Source organism: Cheilinus undulatus, linkage group 22 (assembly GCF_018320785.1).
Source record: "Cheilinus undulatus linkage group 22, ASM1832078v1, whole genome shotgun sequence".
Lineage (NCBI taxonomy): Eukaryota > Metazoa > Chordata > Actinopteri > Labriformes > Labridae > Cheilinus > Cheilinus undulatus.
Window position 1 is genome coordinate 18,327,193 of NC_054886.1, and position 13,411 is coordinate 18,340,603.

The 13,411-nt window shown below is 42.6% G+C and overlaps 1 protein-coding gene across 2 annotated transcripts in view; it reads left to right on the forward strand.

Moving 5' to 3' along the window:
• LOC121504154 (synaptopodin-2) overlaps nucleotides 1-10,434 on the forward strand; it is a 28,479-nt gene extending 18,045 nt beyond the window's left edge. Inside the window, exons 4-5 of one of the 2 annotated variants that reach the window (XM_041778793.1) lie at nucleotides 875-3,831; nucleotides 8,800-10,434. In XM_041778793.1, the coding sequence (XP_041634727.1) occupies nucleotides 875-3,831; nucleotides 8,800-9,396 (3,554 nt within the window). In that variant the 3' untranslated portion in view covers nucleotides 9,397-10,434. Of the gene's footprint in view, nucleotides 1-874; nucleotides 5,786-8,799 lie in introns of those variants that run through there. The other variant, XM_041778792.1, reaches the window with a different exon arrangement.
• Nucleotides 10,435-13,411: the final 2,977 nt, after the last annotated feature.

Here is a 13,411-nt window from a genome sequence, read left to right on the forward strand (position 1 = left end):
TATAACTTTTTAACACTGTTGGATCATTTTAGCACTGTTTGTCATGTGAAGTCCATTGTTGGATTGGCATATGTGTCTGCAAATTAGGCAGATTTGAGAAGAGGAAGAAGGTTTTAGGTGGACAACTTGTGGACTTAAGACATAAGGATTGGTAAAGAGGCTGCGGTCCTGTTGGATTTATTGCATGCATGCTATCTTTAATCCTTGTCAGATCCTATTCCTGGCTTCTTTATGGGATTAACATTTCAAGTAGTTTGTCTGTTAAAAAATGAGTATAATGGGTCAAAGATTTTCAAGAACAGTTTTATGGTTGATTGGTTAAAGTTGAACACAGTGAAAAAGTTGGGTGTTTTAAAATAACAAATGAGGAAAAGTTAAAGCATTGGAATATTTGTCAAACTATATGGGATGCAATATTTCTCAAGCCTAAACATTTTCATGATCAGTCAGATCAGCTAATCATTACAGTAAGGTTTCACGCATGTATTTTAAAACTGACCTACATTTCTCTGTGCCATGATTTTCATCTGTCACCATGTTAATGGTCTAAGCACTATTTTTACTCTGTGCTCAACCAAACTAGGTTGTACATGGTCAAATATTTCATTTTGAGGCTGATGTTTGGGCTATAAAAGTTATTAAATGCACTTGTCAACCTTGTGATTTAGAGCAGTTTAGTCAGTGTGTTTCATAGAAGTTGCAGTTGTAGTTTAAAGGACTGTTTTAAGTTTCCAAACAAATTTAATAATTGATGAATTCTCCAGGATTCCTCATTAATGCTTTTACTTTCAAGGAAACCACCCCATCAGGGGCTTATTTTCCCTGTCAGGACCTTTATATCTCAACACTGTGCCCTCTCTTTTCCTTCTTGCAGGGCTCAGGAGAAGCGAGAGTCAGTCAGAGAAGCAGCTGAAAGAGGCCAAGTCCAAATGTAAGCGTATCGCCCTTCTTCTTACGGCTGCTCCGCCCAACCCCAACAACAAGGGGGTGTTGATGTTCAAGAAACATCGGCAGAGGGCCAAGAAATACACGTTAGTGAGCTACGGCACAGGAGAAGACGACCACGAGTACAGCGACGAAGAGGACGAGGAAAACGAAGAGGACAAACAAGGAACCCAAACTGTTGAATTTACCCTTTTGGCTCCAAACAATTCTGAACTAGACAAGCAATTCCTGGCAAATGCCCAAGGTGGAAAAGGTGCACTAACGATCAACTGGGATAAGGGTCTCCTTGAGATAGAAAGGAACCTGAAAAACCAAGCAGAGATGGAGTGTTTGCCTGAAACCAAAGGCAAGGGTGCCCTGATGTTTGCCCAGCGGCGTCAGAGAATGGATGAGATTTCTGCAGAACATGAGGAGCTCAGGCGCCATGGGATTCCAGTGGAGGGAGTGCTGGAGGCTGAAAAAAAGAAAGCTGAGCAATCCTACATGCAGTCTACTACGGAGAGCCACGCTTATATGGATGTAAATATACACCAACAAAGCCAACAGCAGCCGCAGTACCAGCAATATCAGGAGCAGCAGTACTACGAGCAACAACAGAACTACCAACAACAACAGCAGCAATACCAGCAACAACAACAGCAATACCAGCAACAATATCAGCAGCAGCAGCAGTATGAACAACAGTATCAACAGCAGCAAATGTATCAGCAGCAGCAAGAATATCACCAAGAGCAACAGCAGATGCAGCAATATTCAACAAACATCAATGGCACGGTCCAGCATCACACCAATGAAATGCAGAGCTCTTTCAGCAATCGTACAGCAAAGCCTTTTTCAGCTGAAAACATGACGTCTACCCCTTATTCTCCTGCAGTGAGTGGGACCAATCAAGATTCTATGGGCCAGGGGGAGCAGATAGCTTCTCGGGATGAACGCATTTCTACCCCTGCAATTAAGACTGGCTTTCTGATGGATGCAAGGAGAAGAATCGCAGGGAAGCCGATGTTCACTTTTAAGGAAGCACCGAAAGTATCACCCAATCCAGCTTTGCTCAACCTCCTGAACAGGGGGGATAAAAAGTTGGGCTTTGAGTCAGGCCCTGAGGAAGACTACCTTAGCCTTGGAGCTGAGGCTTGCAATTTCCTCCAGTCTTCAAGAGGTAAACCCAAGATTCCTCCACCAGTGGCTCCAAAGCCAGTGATCAATCCGAATTCTCCTCCATGGTCCCCACAGATAGAAATGACCAACCAGGACATGCCTCAACAAGCTGAAAATAGTGTGTCCACACCTGCTGTAGCCCCCACCGCACAGACTACCCTTGCTCCAGAACTAGAGCCAACCCCTGCACCTGTCCCTGAGCCATCTCCCCCTCTTGCCCTGCAGGAAGCTCCCGCCAAAACTATGCCCGAGGAGCAGCAGACATGGACTCCTCAGCCAGAATCCCAACCAACATCTTTGCAAGTGCCATCTCATGAGGAAAATGGTCACATGAATTCTGCCTTGCAACCTGAGCAAGCTCCTGTGACTAGCTGGGCTGTAGCACAAACACAACCTCAACAACAGCCACCTGCCAATTCATGGAATCCAACTCAAGTGCAGCCACAGGAACCACCTCCAAGTCAGTCCCCACCACAGCCACCTTGGGTGACACGTCAACCTCCGCAGCCACAAGCACAGGTTCAGCCACCCACAAACACTTGGAGTGCTCAAATTCAGCCTTCTTGGACTCAGCCTCAAGAGCAAGCACAAGCCCCGACACAGGCGCAGCCACCCTGGGTCCAGCCTCAAGAGCCATCCCATTCTCAACCCCACTATCAGCAGCCCTGGGCACACGCTCATGAGCAGGCAAATATGCAGCAAATGCAACCATCTTGGAGTCAACCTCAAGAACCAATACAGCAGCAGCCCCAGGCCCCATGGGCACAGCCATCACAAGCAGAGTCTCAGCCTCAACCACCATGGGTGACACCACAGCAGCAAAAACCACAGCCTCCTTGGGTTCAGCCAGACTCCCAGCCACAACCCCCATGGGTTCAGCAACCACAGCATCAGGCTCCTCAACAAGCGTGGCCTCAGGCTCAAGCACCAGGCCAACCTCAACCATCCTGGGTATCAGCTCAGCCTCAACAGCAACAACAACCTCAAATGAATACATGGTCTCCAACACAAAATCAAGCCCAAGTTCAGCCACCTTGGGTCCAAGCACCCCAGGCACAACCTCCTACTCAACCCCAAGCAAATTTAAATCCATGGGCACCAGTACCCGCACAGGTTGAATCCCAACCATCATGGAGCCAGCCCCCTCTTGAACATGGGCAGCATCCAATGAATTCTTGGACCCAAGATCAAAACCCTGCCCAACAACAACCACCTTGGGCCCAACCAGTTCCAAGCCAGGCACCACAGTCAAACTGGCAACCATCCCCTTCAGCGACTCCTCCACAGCCACCAATGAATACATGGCCTTCAGCTCAGACACAACCTCAAACACCTATAAATGCCTGGGCACCACAGACACAGCAGGCACCTGTGAATGCTTCAACGTCAATACTGAACCCACGTCCTTCTCCAAAACCTTGGAATCCACCACAAAGTTCACCCCGAAGCCGGACCCCTCCACCTCCACCACAAAGAATGCACTCTTTTACCATTGGTCAAAGAGTTTCATCGCCCATTAACCCAATGGCCACCGTCTTAGTTCCATCATCCCAAGGTCCAGCTTATGAGATGCCAGTGGTTAGAGGGAAGGGAGCTGATATGTTTGCAAAGAGGCAGTCCCGTATGGAGAAGTTTGTTGTGGACTCTGAGACTGTGGAAGCAAATAAGGCAAGCCGGTCAACATCGCCAGTTGCTTCTTTACCCAATGAGTGGAAGTATACACCCAATGTACGTGCTCCTCCTCCAAGGGCTTACAATCCTATTCAGTCCCCTTCTTATCCCCCAGCAGCAACAAAGCAGCCGCCTCCAGGCAGCCCCTCAACCAAAGCCAAGAAAAAAGGGAAAGACAAGCCAGCACCTGCCCCCAAACCCCTCAATGTTGTAGACGTTATGAAGCATCAACCCTATCAACTTGATTCTTCACTCTTTCTCTTTGGCCCAGCAGCAGAGGCTGCCAAGGCTGCTGCTGCAGCTAAAGCTGAATGTCCACCTCCTAACCCACCAGTCGAAACCCAACCAATTCAATATGAGCAAATGGCTCCTGTCCAGCAACCTGGACCATATAATGCCCCTTACCCACAGCAAGCCTATGGGATGCCAATGCAGCCTATGATGCATGATGGCCACTACCAGCAAAACCTAGCTAATGTTTATCCTCCCCCCAACCCCTATCAGCAACCTCCAGGTGTTCCTTACCAGCAAGCATATCAGCAACAGTATCAGCAACCTCCCCCACCCCCTTATCAACCTCAGTCTCCCCAGTCTCCAAACCCTCCATACCAGCAGGCCCCTTACCAACAACCAAATAGTGCCCATTACCAGCAGGCTCCACAGGCCCCTTACCAACCAGCCAATAGCCCTCCCTACTTAGCAGCTCCTTCAGTACCTTACCAGCCACAGCCTCCATCTACTTTTGTTGCTCCCAGTTTTCCTATAGCAGCAAGGCCTGAATCTGCTTCAGGTGGTAACCCCATGACTGCTCCTAAGCCTAAGTTTACTGCTAAAAAGAGCTCAGCTCAGGTGTGGAAGCCTACAGCAGTGCAGAAAGAGTAATTCTGGTAGAATCAGGATTTGCTTGAGTCAAAGGGTTGAAGCTACAGCAGTCCACTGCCAGTTGGACTATTTTGAGCAAATATACTTGCTTTGGCAGAGACCATCTTCTCCTGCTTTCAGTGTTATCATACGACAGAGCTTGATGGTTTAAAGTTGAGGGGAAAAATGGGACAAGTAAGAATACCATCAAGATGTAGGTATATCTTATTGGAGAGGCAAACGAACTTGTAAGCCAAATGTCGTTTTTTTATGTTTATAAAAGATAATGCACATGGTACTTCAGACGATCACCTCTAAGTGATGCAATCATATATCAATAATATAAAGTGATGGCAATATGAGAATGTAGGGGAGCATGGTGCTCAGTAGGATCTGAAAGAAAGGAGTGACAGAAAAAAGAATAAGGTGAATGGTGTTAGACTGAGTAAAGGGAAAGTTCAATCTATGAAAAGAGGTAATTCTAAAACATGCATTTGTTTATTTGATATTAAATATTAACATGTGTATAACAAAAATAGGGTCTTTTGGTGAAATGATACCAAGCTGAAAGCTAAATTTGCAGAGCAAGTGAGGTCACTAAGGGAAGAGATTATGTACCAACCTCACTGAGTCAAAGTTAATGCTAAAGAGTACAGCAATTCCCCTTAGAAAAAGCAGAATGACTAATATTTAAATGCTGAAAATTCTTTAGTAGCTTCCCCTTTGTCTTTTCTATAGCCCCACATATGTGGGTTAATTTAATTTTATCCTTTTTTACAAGCTGCATCATGTTAGGAACTATTTTTAAACCACCTCATGGGAGGGAGCACTGAGGCCCAGATATAGTAGGCTTAAATTTCAGCTTAAGCCATTCAAAGCAACTAAATCTCAGATCCTTCTGATAATAGGTCATCTATATTAACCACTCACTCAACTTCTTCTGCTTTTGTTTTATATAAATAGATGTTAAATGATCTATAAAAGAAGAATTACTGAAAGGATAATCAGCCTGATAATGTAAACAAATATATTTTTGCTACAGGGCTGCTTTTGTTCTTCGTGTTCTTTTCTTTTTCCTTTGTGTGTTTCTCCTCATAGTGCACTTTTTCTGTATGATTCACTGCAGTGCCATTAAAATGTCTTTATCCTTGTTTGGCTTTCCTTTTCTTTTATTTCTTGGGCATGCTTTTGGGTTTCTTTTAGCACTTTCTTGCTGCATTTCATCACTTCTCTACCTGCACAAAATCCATCACAAATTAATCAAAATCAAGACTTATGCAAACTTTATTCTTGCAAAGGCAGTGTTGCAAAATCCAAAGAGAATATAAGTGGAATCTGTGGCTTGAAAAATCTCATTATGCTACTTTTACAGCTATTGAGGTGAATGCTGCAGAAGCAGATTCCTGCAGAATGAACACCTGATGATGCATTCACGATGGGTATTATTAGATCGGTGACTTCACTGACCGCAAGCACCCCCAGTAGAGGTCAAGTTAGTGGATCATGGTTGAAATGTAGATACATGTTGTGTCATGCATTTTCAAAAAGGGTAACAACTTGTTAAGTGGAAATTTTGGTATCAAATTATGTCTCAAGTTGGATGATGTCTGCAGCTATATTTGGAGGAATTCTACTCAAATAGAGACAAGATCTGATGCTAAAGTTAATTAGTTATTCCTGTCTTTAACTCAGCTTTGTAGGGACACATTTACTTTCATGTCAGAGTACACATAGTTTTATTCACCAGTTATGTGAGCCCAGTAGGGGTTTGAATGGGAAATAAAACTACAGCAGGGACTAAAAATAGACCCAAAGTTTCAGAAACTATCCATTAAGAATTAGGCTACAAAGTGAAGTCATGTCATAGCAACTCTTTAGGCATGCTCATGCCCAATTTTTGAGATATGTAAAATTCAGAAGACAAGTAGCTACATAACAGACAATATGAGGAAGAAAAATACAATCTTGGCAATCTTCTCCGTAGATTGAAAATATGACCTGAGGTTGTTCACTAATCTCCTCATAGATTTGTGTGTCTCTCCTAATCTGGGATAACACTGCCACAGGCCCTTTAGACCAAATACCTGAGTCAGCAGATAATTTATTCCCCCTTGACTCATTCAGCTGCATTTTCCTTTTTTTTTAATGACTGCACTCTCCTTTGTTTATTTTTTGTCCACTGCCATCTGCTGATCTTTCACATCTTCCACCAGATGGGGGCAGCACTGCCTTTGTCTCTGTTTCCGCCTGATGAAACAGAGTTCTACTCGGGACAGTGCACTGCAAAGAAATCCTCCTTCACCCTTCATAACCTCAACTTTCTAGGAATCCTAATGGAAAATTTTATGTTGAGCATTTAGCAGATTCACTCCTCGGTTGCTGAACTTCTTGCATTCTTGCAAGGAAAACCAAATAAAAACAGCTTTTTCAGGAAGACTGTGTACATATACAGTTGAAACCACAAGTTTAAATACACTATAAAAAGGCACATAACCTTATTTTCTCACTGTATGACATTAAATCAGAATAAATTTTTCCTGTTTTAGGTCAGTTAGGATTAGCACATTTTTTTCTATTTTCTAAATGCCAGAACAATGAGAGAAAGATTTTTTAATGACTTTCTTCAAGTCAGAAGTTTACATACATTTCCTTAGTATTTAGTAGCATTGCCTTTAAACTGTTTGACTTGGGTCAAACGTTGGGTGTTCTTCCACAAGCTTCTCACAAGAGTTTGCTGGAGTTTTGGCCCATTCATCCTGACAAAAATGGTCAGGACACGCCTGACACATGCCTCTTCAGCTCTTCTGGAAGATTGAGATCAGGGCTTTGTGATGACCACTCAAAAACATCGACTTTGTTGTCCTTAAACCACTTAGTAACCACTTTGGAAGTATACTTAGGGTCACCCAAGTTATAACTTCCTAATGTCTTGAGATGTTGCTTCAATATTTCTACATAATGTTCTTTCCTCTTATTACCATCTATTTTGTGAAGTGCACCAGTCCCTCCTGCAGTAAAACACCCCCTCAAAATGATGCTGCCACCTCATACTTCATGGTTAGGATGGTGTTCTCAGGCTTGCAGGCTTCCCCCTTTTTCCTCCAAATGTAACAATAGTCATTACAGCCAAAAAGTTACATTTTAGTTTCATCACACCACAGGATATGTCTCCAAAAATTAATGTCTTTGTCCCTGTGCATTCACAAACTGTAATCTGGCTTTTTTATGCTGCTTTTGAAGTAATGGCTTCTTCATCGCTGTGTGGCCTTACAGCCCATATTGATACAGGACTGGTTTCACTGCAGATTCAGCCAGCATCTTTACAAGGTCTTTGGCTTTTGTTCTAGAGTTGATATGCACATTTCACACCAAAGCATGTTCATCTCTGGGACATAGAACCCGTCTCCTTCTTGAGCGGTATGATGGCTGGACATCCCATGGTGTTTTTACTTGCTTGGAATTTTTAGAATAGATGAACACGGTGCCTTCAGGGACCTGGATATTGTACCCAAAGATGAACCAGACTTGTAGAGGTCCACAATTCTTTTCCTGATATCTTGGGTGATTTCTCTGGATTTTCCCATGATTTCATATTAGAAAGCAGTGTGTTTGAGGTTCCTCCAATTAACTCAGATGTTGTCAATTAACATAGCTGAAGCTCCCAAAGCCATGAAATCATCATCTGGACTTTCCCAAATTGTTTACAGGCATATTAATCTTAGTCATTATTTTGGCATTTAGCAAGTAGAAATAATTTTGGTTATCCTAACTGACCTAAAACAGGAAAAGTTTAGTCTGATTTAATTTCAGACAGTGAGAAAAAAAAGGTTATGTGTCTTTTTATACAGTGGTTTTAAATGTAAAAGGCAGGCTGTTCACTCTATTTGATAAATGAATACATTGGTTAGGGAGGCTTGTTGTTCGGTGAAGCTTGAAAAGTTTACTAAGGATTCTTTGTTCATTCCTTGAAGATAAAACAAATTTTAGACATTAAACACAAGGGAAGGGAGTGAGTGTGTTACATCATTTTAAAGAAATGTGTGTTACAAAGAGAGACTCTCTTGTCTAACATTTTCCAAACTAGACTGACTTGGCCAGAGGGCCAGTCTGCCAAACAAAAATGAGCCCTCACTAAAATAAGCATGTCTGGATCTTTCTTTACAGGCACTTGGCAGGAGCTACTCTCTCTCCCCATTAGCCAGAACACCAACCACCACAGGCCAGAGGTCAGCTTCAGCTTCTTCCTCCCCCAAGCCTCCTCGAGCCTCTTCTACTTCTCCAGCAAGGCCGACACGTTGGCTGGAGAAGGGCCACAAGCCCCCTTCACCCTGGGAGGCAGCCTCTCGGCACCCCTTGGGCCTGGTGGATGAAGCCTTCCCCGACAACCAGAGCCTCCAGCAAAGCCTGGTTTCGAGCATCCACCTGGCAGCCCAGCGCAAGATTTTGCCCGAGCCGCCGGCAGAATGGAAGGCCAGGGTTTCTTACAAGCCCCCGCAGAAAACAGGCAGTCAGACTTGGAGCCAGAGCCAAAGCTGCAGTTGGGCGCCACTGCCATCTTTTGTGTCCCCAACAAGGAGCGCCGTGCCCAGCCCTGCAGGTAGTGCTGGTTACAGGTCTCTGCCCAGACAGTGGCGGCCTCAGAGGTCCATGACAGAGGGGAACCTTGGGCCGTCAGTGTCCTACTCTGAGTATAAGAGGCCCCTGGGAAACCAAACTTACAAGTCTGTGTACAGCAGTAACACCTGGAGTTGGAAGCGGTAGGATTCACCCAAAACTGTGACATTAAAATTAAAAATCCTTTATTCCACCCCACATTCATGTGCATTTAAACATTCTTCTTTAACATAATCAGCGACGCAATAATACAGTGAGAGGAGGTGATGAGAAAAGTATAATGAAGTCAATATTTTGAGTTATTGTTAGATTTCTCTAGATTTTGATCTGCTTATTAGTTTTTTAAAAAAATCTTTCTATTTTTGCTGTCAAATCTTTAGAATTAAGTTGCATTGATTAATCTTGCATTTGGAGAAAAAGATGATTGCTCAAAGATTCTAAGAAAAGTTGTTGATACTTTTTCAATACTTTTTGATACCACATTTAAAACATTACAGTCATAGGAAAGGGATTAATCTCACAAGCTTCTGAATTTCACAAAGAAAATTCTCTAGGTGGGGGTATCCATCGGAAAGAAAGTGTTGTTACAAGAAACCCAGCATGATTAACCAAGTTCATGTTATTGGATAGATATTAAATTTATATACAACAACAACAAAAAAAACATTCTAAATATCTGCATTTTGAGCAAATTTGAACTTATTAACTCGCCATGTTTGGTCTGCACTGGTAGTGTGACATCATCTGGCCACAGCCCTTCTTTGCCTGTACTAGCTCTTTTCACGACTGACCACAAGACGTGCATGTAAACAAGTCAGTTTTCAGACAGCTTGGTAAGCAGTGCATCTCACGTGTGGAGAATTTAGACCGGTAAAGTGTCGCAAATTTTTTCCATGCTCCACAAGCAATTTTTGCCCTGAATAGACAAGAAATTGGTATTCTTTCAGACACGGGTATTTGAGGGCATGGTCATTTGTTATAGGTGCAGCCAAATAGAGCACCCCGCTTTACTTTGCTTAGACTGCTGTTTGTGCAGTCTAAGCAAAGTTTTGGTGAAGCCATGTTGGACATGGATAACCTGACACGCCAGATGGATGTGTGAAACACATCCATCTGGGAAAGCTTCAATAGGAAACGTTTGAGAAAAGGCAGAGGCTTTGAAAAAAGTGATTGGGTGGACGTTCTGTCTGTCACATCTCTAGAGTGTTCACACTGCAGTTGAAAGTGACCTGAATCTGATTTTTTTGCTCACATGTGCCTCATCTCTGATTTTTTTTCTGACAGTGTGAACAGCGAAAGTCACATTGAATCTGACCGTTTCGAATCAGATTCAGGCCACTTTGGTATGTGGTTCTAAATCAGATACGTATCTGATCTTTTGGAATTTGACTGAGGTGTGAAAAGGCAAGCAAAAAAAATCAGATCTGAGAAAAGATCAGAATTGAGCATTAAGGTCTGCGGTGTGAATGTAGCCTCTGACTCTTAAGTCGGAGCAACCCCCATTTCTGCCAGTTACAAGCTGGTAGCAAATGGAACATCTGCCATCCAACTTCCGAGGTAAATGGACCACAGCATAAATACAGCCCGTTTTATAACAAGGAATAAACATGAGACGCAGAGCCATGAGGATACATAAAAAGAACAGGGAAATGCATGGAAAGCCAAGACAGTGCACAGGTGCACTTAGAGCCCCAAACTTACATTAATTGTGATATCTGATGCTATTTTATGCAGGCTAATTTGGATCTGTCTTTAAACTGACTGTGCCATAGCCTTAATGTTGCTCTTTATGCTTGCCTCACATGTTCCTCTCTGTTGCTTTCTTACTTGGGAAATGAGTATGGAGATCCTGTCATCATTATTCTTTAACTAGAAAATGTCCCAGGGACTTGCATCACACCGCTTCCCCAGAATTGCATGACAATACAGTATGATCAAGATTTATCATACTGATGAATCCCAAGTGCAAAATGCATCTGTCTAATGAAGCTGTTCTCTAAACTTCCACTATTTGTGAAACTTTCTGTTTCAACAGCAGTACAATCTGTCACAGGAAAGATAAACACAGCCGGTTTGTGCTTTTCAATTAAGCCCACTTAAGCATTTCTTTGTAGAGACTCATTTCCACTTGTACAGATGCATTTATTTTAAAAAGCTCCTGACATGGGTACTATACACTGAATCATGTTGGGATGTTTATTGAGGTGAAACTTATGAAGACTTACAGAGCTGAGACAGCAGGGAGACACAGCCAATATTTTATCCTTTCACAAGCCTTCCAAGGCCAGCTGCTGAGAAGCATCCCTACATCATGATGCTGCCCCCACCATGCTTCACAGTGGGGTATGTGTGGTGATGTGCAGTGTTTGGTGTCACATTTAGTCAAAATGCAAATATCTTGTGATGTTTTTTTGTTCAGTATACTTATAAGAAATACAAATATCTATCCAATAGTGTGAATTTGTCTGATCATGCAGGGTTCCTTAAAAAAAAATTAAGGGGTATGAATGGGGAAAAAAGGTGGAAAGGTTTAATAGGAACAAGCTCTATCAGGGTAACTCAAAACATTTGAGAATGCCCCTAATGTTTATTATATTATGCTTGCAAAGAAAGGCTGTCTCTAGAGTTTAATTACCTTTATACTGGTTTCATTTCCTGCTGTGGATGTAAGTATCTAGCATGCTGGTTCTTGCGGTGATCGTATTCTCTTCTATGATATTCCTTTGTGAATTTTGATCCATAAAACTTGAGGATGAAGTGTTCAGATCAGGAATTCTTTTTTTCTACTGACAGAACACAGTTGGCAATGCATCAGATGTGTGAGGCTTGAAATTTTGGGACAGGTTAGTGCTATAAGTCAGAGTGTTGTGGGTGGACACGTTGTTATGTAAGCTTTAATAAGTGAGATTAATTCACTTATTTGCCAGGAAAGATTTAATTGGTGCATTAGCATGTGGCTGCTAACTATAGAGAGAGAAGAGGGGAGCTTAGAATGTTGCATAGTTTCTCTCAACTTCAGCTTACTGTGTACATCGTCACATTGCCGCCACTGTACCTGTTAAAAATCGAAGTATGTTGGGAAGAGATTTAATCAAGCATTGCTTAAAGTATGTTGCATTTTCTTTTGGTTTTGATAGAGACTTGTACTCATCTCCAGGGACTTTACCTAGGTTGATGTTTCCACAGAGTGTACATAATGCGATTCTCACCAAGCACTCTCATGAAAATAAATACGATTTATTGCACCGCACCATGTTGTTTCTGGACTGACTCACCGAGTCTGAGCATACTGGAGTGTGTTTTTGATGATTACGCTGTTAACACTTTTTATGATCATAATGAAATATCAGTAATCGATTTCTGAGCTATTCCTAATATGGATTCACAAAGTGTTTTACAAAATAAATACATCCAAAGCACTGTCACTAACTGCTCTGTGTGTTTGTGCTCTTTACTCTCTGAAACACTTGGCTCTCAGCCATTTGTCGCTCGCTGTGCCATCCCATGAAGCTTTTTGTATGATGTGTTGTCTGGACCAGTCATTGCTCCGTATCCAGAATAAAGGGGGAGGACTTGTTCTCATGGTGACCAGCAGTTACATAATAACAGAGGGAGCCTACTGTACCCATTACAGAATGAGAGATAAGGGGACAGAGCGACATGATTGATTGATATTATTTTCATACCAATTTAGAAATTGAGAATGCTGTGTAGGATTTAAACGCTGGTTACATTTTGGAGCTTGAATGAGAATATATTTCTAAGTAAGCCAATGAACTTGCTTTCTTATCAGTCAACCTTGCCCCACTGGTCATTGTGCCTATACAAGGTACTCACACCCTTAGATGTTTTTCTCCACTCCAGAACATTCACCTTGTTGTCTTTAAACCATTTCTGTCTAGCTTTTACTGTATGCTTCAGGTCATTGTCTTACTGGGAAATAAATCTTCTCCCAAGTGGTAGTTTATTTCAGGCTGAATAAGATTGACCTCCAGGTTTTTTCCTATATTTTGCCACATTCATTTTACGCTCTACCTTAACAAGCCTTCCAGGGCCAGCTGCCTAAAAGCATCCCTACAGAATGTTTGTTTTTGTGGTGATGTGCAGTGTTTGGTGTTATAGTATCTTGTCTGATGGCCAAAAGAGCCTAATCAGACCAAAG